General features: G+C 38.0%; 3 protein-coding genes across 10 annotated transcripts; 2 read left to right on the top strand and 1 right to left on the bottom strand.

Moving 5' to 3' along the window:
- Positions 1 to 302: 302 nt before the first annotated feature.
- On the top strand, positions 303 to 4273 carry LOC105281121 (S-phase kinase-associated protein 2). Of its 6 annotated transcripts, none has more exons than XM_020032180.2 (7): positions 303 to 476; positions 1298 to 1612; positions 1683 to 1968; positions 2060 to 2496; positions 2585 to 2712; positions 2788 to 3170; positions 3382 to 4273. In XM_020032180.2, the coding sequence occupies exons 1-6, from the start codon at positions 337 to 339 to the stop codon at positions 3132 to 3134; spliced, it is 1653 nt and encodes a 550-aa protein (XP_019887739.2). In that variant the 5' UTR covers positions 303 to 336; the 3' UTR covers positions 3135 to 3170; positions 3382 to 4273. The 6 variants fall into 6 exon arrangements, with proteins under 6 accessions (XP_019887739.2, XP_011340435.2, XP_011340436.2 ...); XM_011342133.3 differs by having other exon boundaries at positions 2788 to 3168; positions 3379 to 4273; XM_011342134.3 differs by having other exon boundaries at positions 2788 to 3140; positions 3378 to 4273.
- A 574-nt stretch (positions 4274 to 4847) lies between these two features.
- On the top strand, positions 4848 to 13709 carry LOC105281120 (GRB10-interacting GYF protein 2). 2 transcript variants are annotated; one of them, XM_026969802.1, is made up of 16 exons: positions 4848 to 5313; positions 6155 to 6199; positions 6268 to 6499; positions 6986 to 7153; positions 7328 to 7529; positions 7612 to 7822; positions 7917 to 8922; positions 9027 to 9389; positions 9479 to 9790; positions 9922 to 10014; positions 10089 to 10519; positions 10600 to 10828; positions 10899 to 11087; positions 11172 to 11583; positions 11658 to 11887; positions 11994 to 13709. In XM_026969802.1, exons 2-16 carry the CDS (start codon positions 6168 to 6170, stop codon positions 12117 to 12119), a joined length of 4236 nt encoding a protein of 1411 aa, XP_026825603.1. In that variant the 5' UTR covers positions 4848 to 5313; positions 6155 to 6167; the 3' UTR covers positions 12120 to 13709. The 2 variants fall into 2 exon arrangements, with proteins under 2 accessions (XP_026825603.1, XP_011340431.1); XM_011342129.3 differs by having other exon boundaries at positions 4849 to 5313; positions 10627 to 10828.
- A 33-nt stretch (positions 13710 to 13742) lies between these two features.
- On the bottom strand, positions 13743 to 17187 carry LOC105281119 (N-acetylglucosaminyl-phosphatidylinositol biosynthetic protein). 2 transcript variants are annotated; one of them, XM_011342128.3, is made up of 7 exons: positions 16955 to 17187; positions 16318 to 16474; positions 16064 to 16243; positions 15760 to 15994; positions 15370 to 15667; positions 14923 to 15283; positions 13743 to 14837 (listed from the first exon to the last, which is right to left on the bottom strand). In XM_011342128.3, the coding sequence occupies exons 2-7, from the start codon at positions 16471 to 16473 to the stop codon at positions 14769 to 14771; spliced, it is 1299 nt and encodes a 432-aa protein (XP_011340430.1). In that variant the 5' UTR covers position 16474; positions 16955 to 17187; the 3' UTR covers positions 13743 to 14768. The 2 variants fall into 2 exon arrangements, with proteins under 2 accessions (XP_011340430.1, XP_011340429.1); XM_011342127.3 differs by lacking the exon at positions 16955 to 17187 and adding an exon at positions 16618 to 16643.
- Between the last annotated feature and the right edge of the window lie 175 nt (positions 17188 to 17362).

Below are 17362 nucleotides of genomic sequence, written 5' to 3' on the forward strand. Positions count from 1 at the left end.
AACTAGATATGTCGATGAAACATTATTAAAACTTATACGCGTACGTAAGACATTACGTATCTTATCAGCTCGTAGAATCGCATCGCACAAAATTCGTCGTTAAAAAGGCGCGAAATCACGATCACGACGCGACGAGAAAGCGCGCCAACAAAGCAGTATCGTGTACTCCGCATGCGCGAGCGCGCGTTCTCGCCGTTCGCGCGCAATCGACTCATCGATATATCGCTGCGTTCCCGCCATTCTAACGAGCGACCAATCGGCAGCCTTGGAGCTACCCCGTTACGGCAACGATCGTGGCGAATCCTAGTTTAGTACGCGGTTGCCAGTGAGCGATCGATGGGACGAGTCGGCGTTGACGGCGGTGAGGTTAGAATACGTATTATTCCGCCAAAAATGAATTCTGGCGTAGCCGAACACGCGCGACTCAACAAGGAGCCTTGCCTGCGGAAATCCAAAGAATTTTCACCGCCTGAGAGGTAATGCAAGCTTTTTTGCACAAGATATCTGTAGATCTTTTGGTTATTGGTCTTTCTTACCTGTTGCTTCTGGGAGAGAGGTAGAGGGGATATGAGCAGGTGTATGCCCGCGCACGCTCATTCGCTCGCTCGTTCTTTCGCAGGTAAGGTTAAAACCAACCCCTAAGTACGCACGTATTCCCAGTTCTTAAAAAGACGCTCCGAATAGTTCCGAAAGTATGCTGAAAAATTAATCATTGTGCTCCTTTGCTACTTCAGATCGAATACTCGATATTATATTATTGTGGCCGAGTGTTGAGACTATTTTAGCACAATAATGCTCTGAAATTGCCATGCTTCTCAGATATGGCGTTTTGTTCATTTTTTTTTCTTGTTTTCACAATAACTTATTAATTAATTGTGATATTTTATAGACTTTCTAATCCGAATCTGTTAGTTTTGGGTTTTACGAATTTGTACAAAACATACTGCATGGTTTATGGTAATATTGTTTAATATATCATGACTAATATGTATATAAAAGATGAATATTTGATGGACATATTTGTCATGTCATATGTATGTGTTGTAACCCAAAATATTTATCTTTCTCTTTCCTTTGGTATTTGGTTTCTTTGACTGTTGACAGTCAACTATACCAGTTAATAATCGGGAATAATAAAGGAGAATACATACATATATAATGAATCAAGATTTATCTCTGTCATCACCCTGGTGGAGCAGGTTCATAATAATTTGTTCATTGATTTGTAATATACATATGAAGCACATAATTGATAGATATTCATTATACATAGAGGAATATCGTCTTATGTTCACAGCAAACGATTACATTTGGATGATGGTTGCAATAACAATTTAAATAGTACATTGAACAATGAGTCTCAAAATACACGCTGGTCTTATTCTGGAGATGTCAGTCTTTTAGAACCTGAAGTTCTAAAAGATATGGGCGTTGGCTTATTAGAGGAAAATATAATAAATTGTGGAAGTACAAAAAAATTACAATCTGATGAATGCACCGTTTTGTCAGCGTGTTTAGATAATAAACAAAGATTATTGGCGAATAGAGTTGGTAGCTTTGAATTCGAGCAGGAGATTTCTACAAGTTCTAGTTCTGAAATTAATGCAGAAAGGTTTGTGATAAAAGGACGTTATTTAAAAAATTTGAGATTTTGTTTTTTAATAAATTAATTTATTTCATAGAATACAGCAAGATTTGGATGATTTAGAGGATTTGGCTGGGTTTAGCAATACAGAGAATGAATCTGGTTATTCTTCAAGAATGGAAGCTGAACAATTTGGAGATTTGAAGGAAAATTTGGCTAAAGAAAAGATAGATTCCCTCGGCAAAAATATGCAAGAACGTTTAGAGCAGTTTTATTTATATAAAAGGAAAAAAAAGTCTGTAGGTGAAGGTGAAAATAAGTTCAACAAGTTGTCGGATGAAATCATTTTGATGATATTAAAATGGTTACCTAAGAAGTCTCTGGTAAGGATCGTGGATAAAATCTCTTGATATGAATATAATATTTTTAGCTAATAATTGAAGATACATTATTTATTTTATGGATTTATTTTAGGTACGTTGTATGTTAGTATGTAAACGTTGGAATCGGATAGCTCGCGATGAAGTATTATGGACTAGACTAGATTTGGGTGGTAAAGTGTTAGGCGAAGGTACATTAGGGCACATATTACCACGAGGAGTACAAATTCTAAGACTGGCGCAAGCAGAAATTGCGGACCCCGTTTTCTGTCACGGCAGTACAGTCCTAAGCGACTCTTACATCAGTAAATTACAATTTCTGGATTTGTCTATGGCAGTGATATCGCCAAACGGTTTAGCCGCGTTGTTATCGAAATGTAAATATTTGAAAAAGCTGTCGCTAGAAAAGTGTGTTATAAATAAAGACTGCTGTATAGCTATTAGCCAAAGCACAGAGCTAGAAATCTTAAATCTAACGATGTGTGAAAATATGGATGCCGCATGTCTGGCGAATATAATGCACCTTAAACGGTAAATTCATTAATCTCTTTGTGTACGTGTATGTAGATATTGCTCTTCCGCAATCAATTTCCAGCTCTAACAAACGATTATGTTTCAGCTTAACTGCCCTCAATGTAGGATGGTGTACCTTAGATAACGAATGTACGACTTTACTTTGTAAAACACTGCCAGCATCTGTTACACGCTTGAATATAGCGGGCTGTAGGAAAACGATGACTGATGAGAGTAAGTGCAACAATCGAGATTCCTATTTATCGATTTCGATATACGTTCTTTCATCATCGCTGCTTTTACTTTCAGATGTGAAGCATTTGTCGAAGAGGTGTCCGAACCTCATAGAATTGGACTTGAGTGATTGTGCCATGCTTACAATGAATGCTGTTCATCATTTGTTGACTTTCTCGAAATTGGAACATTTATCGCTCAATCGTTGTTACAGTATTCCGCACACGGCCTATCTAAGATTGGCTCACATGTCATGTTTATTGTATTTAGATGTCTTTGGCTTGATGTCGGAGCCGGTACTCAAGACGTTACAGTCTACTTGCCGTGAGCCTGAAATTAACAAGTTCCTTTATAGTTCAATTGCAAGGCCAACAGTTGGTATCCGAAGAACCAGTATTTGGGGCCACCGAGTTAGAGATTAAATTTAATAAGCAATACTCGTCAATTTATACAGTAAAGCAATAATTCAATATTAAATTTCTGGAAAAGCTTACGAGGTATCGGACAAAAACTTACTTATAGATTTACCGTTGATGAAACTGACCGGTATCCTTCCACACAGACTGAATATCGACACAGTGAAATTCATTCGGAGAAGCGAAATAAATGTAAATCGCAGTTTTTGAAGAGATATATGAGTGTTTGATACCTCATTTGATGCCTCGTAAGCTTTTCCAGAAAATCAATGTTGAATTATTGCTCAGATATTTAAAGATCTCTGTATATATGTACCATTGCCAAATGTGAAGCATTTTTGTACTGATACCATATAATGTATCGAGTTACGGCTGTGGTAGACTGCCTTATTTACAGGTAGCTTCTGATTATGATATACATGTACGCTTTTGTGAGCAAGCATTGTTCTGTTGTGTAAAATTTTTACCAATGAAGATCTCAGAAAACTGTGGTTGAAGATGGAGATATGAATGTGTGTATTTTTTATAGCAGAGAGTAAAATTGCAAAAGTCTAAATCAAAGTCTAAAATATTTTTATAATTGATATCAATGTTATTAATCGTCTAACAATTGTAAAACAACTCAATTTGCACATTCTAATAAAACAAAAATTGCTGATCATTATCTGGCGCATCATCGTATTAATGCAAAACTATTTTTTAATTTATATGTACGTAATTTGATAGTTATTTTAAAAAGTTGTAGGTTACATACATAATTAAAAATTACCATTTACTTATAGTTTTTACCGGAGTATACAAACTCGCTCTTCTAAAACGGCAAGAAGCAATTGTTTCATAAGAACCCTGTTCATTAATTCCTTGAGGAATTAATTCGTCAATAATTCAGATTAATGTGCACATGTACGTTTATGTATACGTTTATACATTGTAATTTAGTCTTATAATATTAGAAGTAAATAACAAATTGACTTGCAATTATATCTTTTATTAATAACATTTTTACAAGTATGTCATGCAGGAAATAACATGTATCAGAATTTAAACAATGCAATGCATTACATTTTCCAGTTCCACTTAAGCAGACTGCGCACTGTTCAATCCGATATTCAAAAATATAATAAACAATTGCACTCTAATACACATATCGCACATTTGTTGTTGTATCTTCTTTGTCTTCGAAATTACTAACGTTCCATCACGCTTCTCTTTGTCATCTCCGAGATGCTCAAAGATGCGCAAACAATTATTCACATACCGTATTGAGAAGACTACGATAGACATGATGGTTAAGAAGTTGTGGGACCGAACGGGGAAACGTATGATGCATCGCCTGATCAAAATCGATTTCCTCTCATTTCTCTTCAAAATCGACGAACCAATAACCTGGTCCCCGAAAAATACAGAAGTTTGTATTACCATGGTTTTTCCCGAGTTGCGCAAACGAGGTAGCTGTGAGATAGTGGTCTGATAATCTGTATGCGCATGCGCGCTCTGCTTGATCGCACTGATATTGGATGCAACAAAGAATTGCGCTACTGTATGCCATTGTGTAAGAAAAGGTGTATTCCCGAGGACACGTAAAATCGCGCCTGATAGTCAATAAGGTTTCTGTTCAACTCTCAGACCGGTATTCATAATCCGTACTTATATTAAGGTTATTTTAAATATGATCTTTAGATATTTGTTAGCCAATCATATAGCTTATAGTATCTAAAAGATATCCCTAAGACTATCTCGTTATAAGAATCGACTTTGAATACCGCCCTCAGAATATTGCTCTCTTGTGCGTGAACGATGATTCATATTACATTTTAAAATCGCGATCAAAATTTTTATATTTTATTAGTATTGTGGAACGTGTAAATTATATGCAAGCTATAAATGGATGATCGATATAAGTATAATGAAAGTTTCTTTATTTCACGTTACGAGACACATTACAAGAGTGAATAGTTATTTTCGTCACGTCAATTATGATAATTATGCGCTAAAGAATATGATAATCAAAGTCGAATAGATCATTTTGGACAGGTTCTTGACTAGTCGAGCCGCCATTATACACTATACACCTAGCCTCTTTAATCGCGAACGCAGCCTTCGCATGCGCTCCATTCCAAAAAAAACTATCAGCCATATTGGTGTGTTGTATCGCTGTCCTCAGTAATTTTGAAGATTAGCAAAGGTATTTTTTCCCGAGGGTCCTCAAAGGTTATTTCTTTCTTTTATAACCGTGTAAGATACCTCAGGCGTTTTCCCGCACGGTCTCCTTGTAATTCCGTGCGCGTGCATATCTCTCGGAGGTTCGGCAGCAAAAAAAGTTTGGTTAATGTTGCCACCTTGGCTCACGGAGATCGTCTCTGCTCGCGCTGCGAGAACATGTCGTGATTGTAATACGCGTGCTGTCCCGTGTGCTCGATGGCAAGTGCACTCGACGTATTCTTGGAACGATCACCCGCCGCAGTCAGAAATTCCTCGACGTTGCATAGATTTAATAAGTTTTGCGCTAGTATCTGTCATGCCACTCTCCACGTTACTCTCGAGCCCCTAACGTTTTATGTATCCTTTTCTGGTTATCGACCGAAAGCAATTGCGATCGAGCTTACGTACGCGATCGCCGATCGTATGCCGATATTTTCTCGAGCAACAGGTACAAACTGTCGACACATCGTGACTTGGAAATGCACAGAGATGTTTTCCGTGTTGTAATATCGCATCTCTACTCATATGTAACAGATGACGGGCATTTCTCAGCTATAGAAGGCAAAGCTTTCTGTGTACCTCTGATTCTCTGCAAGAAACTATGTTACTACTCTTCTATTTCCCGTGTTCTGCTAATTTTTACTTAATCTTGCGAGTATTGCTTATGGAAACGAATAGCTCCAAAGCATTATGTCACACAACGAGCACTTGTATGTTAAATATCTTTTTTAAGGATAGCTTTTACTATGTAGGTTTCATGTGCAATACATTTATGTCTGCGTATGTTTAGAAATTATCAATTTTTATTTTCTTTTTTTTTTTAGGAGATAGTGCATCATGACGGATTCTATGAAATTTGGTCCAGAATGGTAAGTTGGTTAGTATAGAATTCTTAATTTGTACAGTTTTAATGATATTAAATAATTAATATGTACAGGTTGCGCAACTTGTCAGGAGACAGTTGCAATTCTGGTGGTGGTGGCGGAGGAACTACAACTTTGAGTACTCCTCGGTATCAATTGGCAGAGCATAGATACGGTCGGGAAGAGATGTTAGCTTTGTTCGATCGTAGTTGTAAGCCTCCAGAACTGTTAACAACATTTACAGGACTGTATGTGGAGAAAACTCAACTTCCATTAGCTCTCGTACAGATGACAGAGGATGAAACGGTAATAATTGGATTACAATAATATACATTAATATTGTGATGTATTTATATCATGATATATATTTTTACATATTTATTATGTAAAATGGCTGCCCTGATTTTTATTTAATTGTTCTTAATAATGAAAGAGCGAAGCCATTAAATTATGGCGTTCTACTTCATTCTACTCGTGTATTCTTGTTCTCTTCACCCTATATTTGGAACTATGTCATCAACTTGGTTGCTTTCTAAAAATATAACACTGGAGCCCTTGTTCTAGTTCTACTAGAGAAGTTGTTTTTCCAATAAAACTATATTTTAGTGATAATCGACAACGATATCTTTTCAAATTGAAAATGATGTATACATGTTGTATTTATCTTCAAGTATTTACAAAATATCTCAGAAAAATTTTAAAGCAAAATATATTATGACACGAATCAGTTGTTACACGATGATCATTTAAAAAAGAATTATCACAGTATTTATGTGTGTGCCTACTTTTCAGCGTATGTGGAATGGTGGGATAACTAACATAGGCAGGGGAAGAGGTAGCAGTGTGGATCGTGGAGGACGTACTAGAACTGGAAGAGGAAGCTTGTATTCATCTCATTATTCACGTGGAGGTTTTGATGACTCTGGAGATGGGATACGAATCGAGGGTCAATCATTTCAGGTAAAAAGTATCTTTGTTAGAATAAGAGATTTATTGTTTTTTCTCATCTTTTTCTTTTGTTATAATATATTACATATTTTTCATATTTTTTTCAGGTATAAAATATTTTATATATTATTTATGTTAAATGAAATCTTTTTGCTTTCTTTCGTAGTCACGACTGTTTATTTATAGGGAAGAAACAGGCCATTCGATAGATCTCAGAGTGAACGCGGTTGGTCAGAGAGAAACGGCGTTTCAGATCCGGGAGAATGGAATGGTTCGACTAGTCCTAGAAAAGAGCTAAGTCGTGGGACTAGTGGTAGTTCCCTTATGGAGAGCAATTGGAGACGACATCGCAGTGGTGCTGATGATGATGATGGCTGGCGCAAGTGGGGTAAATACGTGTATATAACATTCGACTTTCTTCATAAATCGGCTTGTTAAGTTTGTGTGTCAAAATGAAACATTTATTTTAGGGAGAAACAGTTGGCGCGAGGGTGGCAGTATGGACAGAGATCGACTGGACCGAAATGAAGGCGACGGCGAGGAAGGTAGAAGCGGATCGGCAAGATGGGAACATCGAGGAAATCATAGACCTTCTCACGATTCAAGTCATCATCCACCGTCTCGTACCGCACGTACTTGGGAATCGAATCATCACGATAACCATGACAATCTGCCTGAATGGTACATCATAAAATAAGTTTCATTGTGATTTATATTATATTTATTTCTTTTACTTCATTCAATGCATTGTTAAACCTGCGTGGCGTATTTTTAGGGCAACGGAAAATCCAAGCGAGAGTGGTGGCAGTTTCGACTCTTCGGGCGCGTTTCACGGTGGAATGTACTCCGATGACGATGAGGATGGTGTAGGTGCTTCCCAACAGGGCAGAACTCGCCGCGTGTCGGAAGGAAGTGCTCCTAATGTAGTGAAACCTAATAGCAAGTTATTAGCTTTCGGGGCAGGTACTGTCCAATCCCTGAATCGCCATACGAACCATACGGCCGGTACATTAAGTAAGGAACGATCGAAACCTCTGGATCCACTCGAAGATAAGGATGATTCTGTGGAGAAAGAGAGGACATGTGACTCGCCCTCCGCTAAGCTGATCACTGCACCATCAGTGGAGAGTATACCCGCAAAGAGCTTAACGGCACCCTCGGACATCTTGCAGAAGAAAACTGTTGGATCAACTAGTGCGGATAAAAAAGTGGAAGGGGAGAAACATCAGCCCAGTGATGCGAGACCGAGTGACAGACCCAGAGACTCTTCGAGTGGGACTCGTGATAAGGAAACTGTGCAAGTAGACGTTAAGGCGGAGCCACAGATGACTATCGCTGCTAATCGACAAGTTGCCATGCATGCAGCGGAACCGCCGAAACAAGTGCATAATACAGCGCCCGCTAATGTCAAGCAACGAACGGAAGATGATTTAGATAGGATGAAGGAGGTAGCTGACGCTTTGGTCGCCAAATTGATGGCGGACGAAGAGAATCACAAAGAGAAAACAACCGTTACCAGTGTCCAGCCAGCGATTGGTAACCAACCTTCCGCAATTTCCTCCGCGAGTAGTCAGGAAAAATGGTTTTACCGTGATCCGCAGGGCGAAGTTCAAGGACCATTTTTAGCTAGTGAAATGGCTGAATGGTGTAAGGCCGGTTATTTTACAACGGGGTTATTGGTTAGAAGAACTTGCGATGAGAGGTACGCCACACTGGGTGATCTAATAAAAATGTGTGGAAGAGTACCCTTCACGCCTGGTCTACCGATGCCGCCATTAAAGGTACGACATAATAACGCTGCACCTTTTTACAATGGTGTAGCATTCCTGAAATTATCTTGTCTTGTTGCGCATCAATAAGATTACAATATATTTCTGTTTCATAGTTGTCGGAACAAGTCATTCCGCCTGTTCCTAGTACTGTACCAGCTGGATTAACTACTGGTGCTTTACCGAAGGCGGGAATGGAGGATCCGTTATTGTTATTGCAATATCAGCAAATGCAAATGTTGCAAAATCAATTACTAATTAGGCAGATGAGAACTTCTGCGATAGCGAAACTATCTCAATCAGAACATTGGGCGACACTGAGCCCCATGGAGCAGAATCAACTGATTTTGCAGTACGTCATACAAGATGGAATGCCAGAAATCCCAGAAGTGCCAATAGCGGCGACGAATCCGTTTGTGCCTCATCTTGCGTCTCAAGCGGCTAATCCTGTCATACAACTTTTTACTCAGATGCAGCAGGTAGCGCGTTGACAGAAATTTTATTTATTATTTATGATAATTCTGCTGCTTATTGCCTGGTTGGCAATAACGCATTAATTATCGTGCAGGTAAAAACGCAACCTGAGACTCATTTACCGGCGAATCCGCATACAACCGCGCCGGCTCATCCGGGCACAGTCGATCCCATACAACAGCTGATTCAACAGATGGGCGGTATACAAAATTTGCCCACTGTGCAGCAGCCGAATATCGCGCCGGCGCCCACGCCACCACAGGAGGATAATCCGATAAAATCTCTGCTACGTCAATTGAACGTCAGTACGAATGGCCATCCGCCAGCGCCTCACATGGATACCGTGTGGCCGCAACCACCCCCGCAGATAGCACCCCAATTTAATGCGCAGAATTGGTTAGCGCAGGTGCGCATTATATAATCTACATTGTAATCAGATAGAATGACGGAAATTTTCAACAATCTGTTACATTGTATGAGAATGCGTGCTTGATAATTTGTGTAATCGTGTATTTATATTAGTATTCCGTCTTGCAGATAGGGCCCATCCCCGCGATGCCGCCTGGACAATTACCCGGGTCTCTGTGGGACTTACACGCTAAAGAAATGAAAACTGAACAGCAAATACTGGTAAATTACCTCTGACTTTTCTTCGGATTATTTTTATACATTATTACAAAATTATTGACATTTTCCCACTTTAGGAAGAACAGAATCTGAAGTTACAGGAAGACAGAAAGAAAGAGGAATTGAGAAAGCAAGAAGAACTGCAACGTCAAGCAGAAGAAGAGAATACAAAGAGAAAACAGAAAGAGGAGCAAGCGAAACAAGCTGAGGAAGCGAAACGTAAAGATGAGGAGAGGAAGAGGAAGGAAGAAGAGAGGAAACGGAAAGAGGAGGAAAGACGGAAGCAAGAGGAAGAGCAAAAGAAAAGAGAAGAGAAAAGACGTAAGGAGGAAGAAAAGAAGCGGGAGGAGAGAAAAAAGCAAGATGAGGAAAATTTGAAGAGAAAACTGGAGGAAGAGAAGAGGAGACGGGAGGAGCTTAGAAAGCAGGAAGAAAAGCAAAAGAAGGAAGAGGAAAAAAGAAAAAAATTAGAGGAAGAACAAAGAAGGCAGGAAGAAGAAAGAATCAGGTGTGTTATATTAATAACACGAAGTGTAATATTTTATTGATAAATGAACTGACACATTTAAATACTATATATATATATAGTGCAATTTACATAATTACAAAATTTAGGAGAGAGGCGGAAGCACGACGGCAAGCGGAAGCAGAAGAACAGGCTCGTCGCGCGGAGCAACGGCGAAGGGAAGCCGAGGCGTTGCGTAAGCTTCAGGAGAGAAGTAAGGCTCCGTGGGCTCAAGCTCCGCGCGCATCTGCTCCGGCTACTCATACTGCTTCTTTGGCCGAGATTCAGAGACTTGAGAGAGAAAAGAAAGCGGTAATCGGTTTACGTTAATTTTCTGTACACGTGTGTATCCATACGTATATATTACTCTTATATTTTACAGGAGGAACAACGACTTCAGCAGTTGATGCAGCAACAATTAGCGCAACAGAAAGCGGTAGAAATGGCGCAGGAGGCATCAGCGGCGGATTCATCGAAACGATTACAATTCAAATGGGCGGAGAAAGCCATTGCTTCGAAATCTCTCCACGTAAAGAGTTTCGCTCAAATCCAGCAAGAAGAACACGAGAAGGTACTTATTGCTTAATTGATTGTACGAGTGGTGTGAAATATTTATTCTTGAAAGAAGACACATTAAGGGATCGCAATATTTTAGCAACAGGAAAAGGAGCGTCAGGAGAAAGCCGGGCAGAAAGAATCCGCGAGTATGTTGCAGAATGCCGGAATATGGGGTACGGCATCACAGTGCTTGAATTGGGCTACTTCCAGCACATCAGGTAGCCAAGCGTGGTCCAATAATTCTAGTAATACTGGCTTCTGGGACGATCCGACGCCGGTGAGATCGTCCACGACTACAAAGCAGCCAGCGAAACAGACTGCGATCACAAAATCCGCGTCTAGCCAACAACAGCAGCAGTTGCAGAATAGTAATAACAAAGCATCCAAGAACAAGAATAAGAGGGATGAGGAACTAGTGAAGAAGCTGTTTGAACAGAACACTGCCAAGACCGACGAGTTTACACAATGGTGCAATAAGGCGTTGAGTAGCATACAGGCGTCTGTGGATAGTAAGTCTTGCTGCTACAACTACAATTCTCTTATGTATTTTTGAATTTTTCTATACGTAAATGTACATTCGCAGTCCCTACGTTCGTTGGATTTTTGCGGGACATTGAATCGGCGTATGAGGTTAAAGATTACGTTCGCCTGTATCTTGGTGACACTAAGCAGAGCACGGAATTTGCTAAGCAATTCTTGGAGAAACGGAGCAAGTGGCGATCAGCGCAACGTCCCCAGGCACAAGCGGATGATCTGTGTAAGCCAGCGCCGGCAGTTAATCCAAATGCACCTGCACAATTTCAGGAAGTAAAGGTATTAAATTTGTAAAAAAAACGTTAATATTAAATTTTTTTTTAAATATTGTGGCAGATGCGTGCACAACGTTAAATATTTCTGAAGTATCTCTTTTCTTATTCAGGGAAAATCCAAGAAACCAAAGAAGGGAAAGATGTTTAAAGTAGATAACAGAATTCTTGGCTTCAGCGTAACCGCGGCACCCGATCGTATTAACGTAGGTGACCGCGATTACGGCGAAGGAGTCTGAGCTGTTTCGTCAGTTTACCTCACGGAAATGATGCGACGCTCGATTCATCAGACGGTTCGTTATTTATTTATTGTATATGCCAAACGGGTGCTGAGAGACTCACCACGGGTATTTCTTAAGATATAATAAAGACTTTATGATCCAACACACGTGAAGGAAGAACTCATCCCTTCAAAAGCGATCATCGATGACGGTCTTTATTCAGGACCGACCGAGCGTGGTGTTATTTTCTTACATTATACACAAAGCTCCATTGTACATATTACTCGAAGAAGAATATTTCAAGAGAGAAGGCGAATTTACTTTTTCCTATGTACACGACAATTAGGGTTGGAAACTTTTATAACATTTCATCGTCATCGCGTCATTTAAAAGTACGACAGATAAAAAGGAAGATAAAATATGCCGATCGATAAATTGTGCATGTGTGGAAACATGGCAGTCAATAGCAATATGTGTATGTAAAGGTTTTCAACGAAAATGATGATTAAAACGATACTTGCGAAGACGGCGGAAATGACCGTAATTTGTAAGCATAATATTGAATACAGTGCGTCAGTAGATGTTTTTACTGAACGTATTTAATACAACGTGAATCCTATGGATTTTCGTCCAGAAGAAAAAAAGAGAAATTTTCTTTGTATTACTCTTAACAAGTTCTACTTTAACGTACGTTTCAAGCACGAAGAATCTTTCACTTTTTAACATTTTTCGTCGTCATACAATACTTATAGTGATAAAATACTCTACGCAGAATTTTAAGCACACGTGATGTTAATATATCTGATTAGAATCCCGAATAAGTTATGTATATGTCGGAAATTTTAATCTTGTATCGAAAGCAGGAAGTTGCGATATTATAATAAACAAAAAGAGATATGATGGGCGAGAAAAAATAGCGATTCGACATACTTTTCTGATATTATGAAAACCCTTAGGAAATAAAACTAGCAATTCAGCATATAGTATTCCTCATTATTAGAATTTTTGATTTCGCAATAGAAACAGCAATAGCAATTAAAAATAATATTCATAATGCGCATTACTAATTCCTCACCTTTGGCAGCATACATGAAAAATCCTCTGACATCTTCTGATTGCTGCGTATACCTATGTGTGGATCTCACTGTCGTCGGCATAGCCTTCTTGTACACATTGTGGTCGATCTAATGCTAAATTCGAGATATAAAAATTTCGGAAAGATTTAAATGTATAAAAGTATGTTTTATAAACTTTTACTTAACTCTTTAAACGTCATAGCTGGAGATCTATTAATACCTTTTTAGGACTTAACATTTATTCTCATTTCCTAATTGGACTAGACGTTGAAAAAACGTGGAATGTTGTGACAGATCTGACCACTGGTAATAATACGATGGTTGTTAATTAAGGTTCATTGATCTTCTCTTAAGATCAAAAGTAGGAGAAGACCACGGATCCTTACATGAGAAAAATATATGTATAAATAGATTAATGTACAGAATACGCAGTGATGATTAAACAAATTGATTTAAACTAAGATAATTAAAATGCAGATAACTGATATTGTATCAATATTCTATTATTGTATCTAACGTATATATAACGTAATAAAATGAATATTATTATATTTTCAATTTGGTATTTTTATTGTTTCAAAAAATAAATTTATTATCTATCGAAATTGAAACGTCTTAATATCGAGAACATCACATAGTAATCATACAAAGTTTTAGCTTACAATATCGGAAATTGAGATATAATACGCGTTGCTTGTTAATGTTTTTATGAGTTAACATATATCTTAGACTTTTTCCTTTCATATGCTCTGTATACAGACTGACTGTCGATGAAAAAAATAAAGATACAACAAACTTGTGATGGAAAAAACGATAAACTTACAATAAAATTATTTTATCTTATGCAAAAAAAAACACTTGAAAAAAATACTGAGATGATGATGCACCATCATCGTGGATTACAGGAACACAAATTAACCTTTTTACTTCACATATTGCTACAAATAACTGCTTAAAAAGATAGTTGTCAATTGCTTAAGCACAAACGATATCTACTACACACGACGATATTTTGTAATGCCAATGACGCAATAAATATCTTTCTTAAGCATATATATTACATGTATGCGGGATGAACGGCGTTACGGTTGGATATCTCGTTACAAATTGTTATACATGTTACGCATTGATTCATACGATGTCATGTGTCATAATAAAAATCATTTAATGGACAAATTACATTATTTTCATAAACGATCTGATCGTTCAACGTCGGATGTTGACATGCGTTATCTGTTTATTTCAAAGAGACACAAATTATGAGAACAGAATGATGTAGCAAATAAAATTGTTATATAAACAGTTACGTCAGTTGTAATTCTACGAACCAGTGTCGTGATATTTGTACTTTGCGCTTATCTTTTGTTATATTGTTATCTCTCTGTACAACATCTATGTACATATATATTTATATTCCTTTAAAACTTTATCGGTAAATGTGCAATTCTTATACGGAGGTACACTCCATTTACCTGTATAACAATCATTTTTTTGCAAAAACCAAGTTTTCTGGAATGTTTTCAAAGTATAGAATAAAATACTTGAACACATAGAGAAGCGTTTCCGAGACTTTTGCTAATTTTTGACACAGTTAATTTTCTTTTTCTTTTCCATTGGAAGATACATGGATTTCATTATAGTCCCGGGCAATATCGATGTACTAAAAATAAGAAAAAATATAAAAATTTCTAATAAATTATATGCGTATGTACCATATTATACGATGACTCGGGCATTTCATTTACCTTTCTAGGCACGAAAAATTCCAGAATTTGTAGTATTATGTAACATAACGATACTACAAGTAGATAGGCCAGTACGCCACTTCGGATTTGACTCGCCAATTGCTGGCCTAGATTCCTTTTGGCCTTGTGTTTCACTAAATTATACACTATTTCCGTGCGTTTCGTGATGTTGAACCAGTTGTAAAATATCCCTATCCTCCTGTGCATCTCAAAAGGGCATCTCACGTTGCCCCTTTTGTAATCTGCTATAGCCGTTTCTAGCCCCTCAATTAATGCAGGTACGGTTGGTTCCACGAGATAAATTAGATCCGGTGGCAAAACTTCTGGAATGCCTCCGACTTTCGTCGAGACTACTTGCAAACTAAAAAAACAATATTAATTACACACATTTTCCTTATTTGAAGCTTCGTATTAACAGAATGGAATATGTATGATCGCAGCTTATACCCGCAAGAAGCTGCTTCTACGATAGCCATACAGTAAGCCTCCGTTAAGCTCGTATTCAAAAAGATGTGACCCTTATTTAGGACATGCTTGACTTGAGAGTGCTCTAGACTGCCCAACAAGGTAACCCTGTGTTGCAGCAAATTTCTTTCCCGCACTTCTTCTATGAGCCACCTCTTCGGGCCATCTCCGCCAATCAAGAATTGCACATTTTTATAACGCGAACAAATCTCGGGTATTATATGGGCTAAAAGATCGACACCCTTCCTGTACACTAACCGCGACACTATTACTATGGTAACTGAAATTGACACAATCACACGTTGCAACAATTTATTAAGATAAGGCATCTCTAATCTAATAACTGTGCAAACGTATTGGATTCAAACTTACTAAAATCGTTGTTCCGTTTACTGACGTCAGGCGTAAATAATGCAGTGTCGACGGCGTTTGGAATAACCGATACCTTTTCCCTTTGCACTTTTGCTCGTAATACTGTATTCTCCTTACCAGTGTGAGAGACACATATGCAGTGATCACAGTCGACCAATGATATCTCAAGGAATTTATTTGTCAGGATAGCAGACGCATCAGCAAAACCAAAAAGAGAATGATCTGTAAAGACCGTCTACAAACGTAGCGTTAGTTATTTAGCGTTCTTTCAATCGTCGCTAATTGTCAAACGATTAATACTTACTTTTAGACCCATCAATCTACCAATCAACATTCCCTCGTGTGCTAAAGCAGAGAATGCAGAATGTCCGTGTATTATCTGTATCTCTTCTCTTATGAAGATATATCTGATGAGTGGAAGAGAGCATATCATCGTTGGAAGAACGCACTGATTGTAGAAAACTTTAACAGGTAAATAATATACCTTAAACAAAACAGACATATAAGCAAATTGTCAGAATAATTGAGCGTCAACAGTGAAATGAGAATGGAACATACTTTCAAACCATTTGTCATGTAGCGTACTCCTACTCTATCACCGTATGAGTGTGTAAGTATGATTACTTTATGTCCATGTTCTAGCAAGCATTGCGACAGATTGAAGATGTGCTCCTCTACGCCGCCCATATTTGGGTAAAAAAAATCCGAGACCATGCTGCAAAGTTACATGTATAAATATATATATATTATAGATACATCTATACTGACAGAAATAATATTTTCAAAAGGAAAAAGAAAATCAGTTGAGTCAAATAATTATGTAAGCCTTATTTACAAAAAAAACAAAACTGTACAAACCATATTTTATGTTTTACACCGCTCATCTTCACACCCACACATGACTCACACCGCTGAGACTCACGACCGCAAATTCGCGATATCGTCGTCGAAGTGCGTCTATACGCAGTGTCAATTCGCCCGATAACGATTCTACGTTTTTATCTCTCTACTGCGTTTGTTAGCTTTCCTCTTATCATGTTCGGCTCACTATGCATTTTCTAATCTTAGTCTACGTGGATCTACACCGCAACCGCAAAAAACCGTGTACGACCGCAAATGCAAATCGATGGCATCTAATTCACGCGATATATTTAACGTTCAAGCATTCGCGGGGACGCCCAGGAAGCGTTCTAACCTCACAGCAAAACAGCGAATTCCAGTTGAATCATCGATACAACTGTCAGATACGACGAAATAATCCAATTAGAAAATATTAATCAATATTTAGATATTTTCTTGAGAGATCAGATTCATTGATAATCTTTAATCTTGCGTACATCTCAGCTAGACACGAATACATTCAGTTTCTCTTTATTGATTTATGATTTGTGACGTATATACATAAAAAGCACATTTTTTGCCAAAGGTTATAAGTGATGAATCTACGATCAGCATTCATGGCCGTTCTTGTATTACGATCGTCATGAATTCTAATTCAGATATTCAGATACTTGTTAGCCAATCGGATTGCTGGATTAGTATCTAAAAGATACTCTTATGGCTGTTTCACGATTTGATAGCGAAACTGAAAAAAATGACGTTA

The sequence above is a fragment of the Ooceraea biroi genome, chromosome 5, assembly GCF_003672135.1.
Source record: "Ooceraea biroi isolate clonal line C1 chromosome 5, Obir_v5.4, whole genome shotgun sequence".
Taxonomy (NCBI): Eukaryota; Metazoa; Arthropoda; class Insecta; order Hymenoptera; family Formicidae; genus Ooceraea; species Ooceraea biroi.

Bases quoted from the DNA above. Each gene is read 5' to 3' on its own strand.
- LOC105281121 (XM_011342130.3), top strand. From the start codon at position 337: ATGGGACGAGTCGGCGTTGACGGCGGTGAGGTTAGAATACGTATTATT. The intron at 477-1,297 runs GTAATGCAAGCT...TTATGTTCACAG, and splicing joins GAATTTTCACCGCCTGAGAG to CAAACGATTACATTTGGATG. The intron at 2,497-2,584 runs GTAAATTCATTA...ATTATGTTTCAG, and splicing joins AATATAATGCACCTTAAACG to CTTAACTGCCCTCAATGTAG.
- LOC105281120 (XM_026969802.1), top strand. From the start codon at position 6,168: ATGACGGATTCTATGAAATTTGGTCCAGAATG. The intron at 7,530-7,611 runs GTAAATACGTGT...CATTTATTTTAG, and splicing joins TGATGGCTGGCGCAAGTGGG to GGAGAAACAGTTGGCGCGAG. The intron at 10,829-10,898 runs GTAATCGGTTTA...TATATTTTACAG, and splicing joins TTGAGAGAGAAAAGAAAGCG to GAGGAACAACGACTTCAGCA.
- LOC105281119 (XM_011342127.3), bottom strand. From the start codon at position 16,643: ATGAGCGGTGTAAAACATAAAATATG. The intron at 15,668-15,759 runs GTAAGTTTGAAT...TGTCAATTTCAG, and splicing joins TAAACGGAACAACGATTTTA to TTACCATAGTAATAGTGTCG. The intron at 15,284-15,369 runs GTATAAGCTGCG...TTGTTTTTTTAG, and splicing joins GTAGAAGCAGCTTCTTGCGG to TTTGCAAGTAGTCTCGACGA.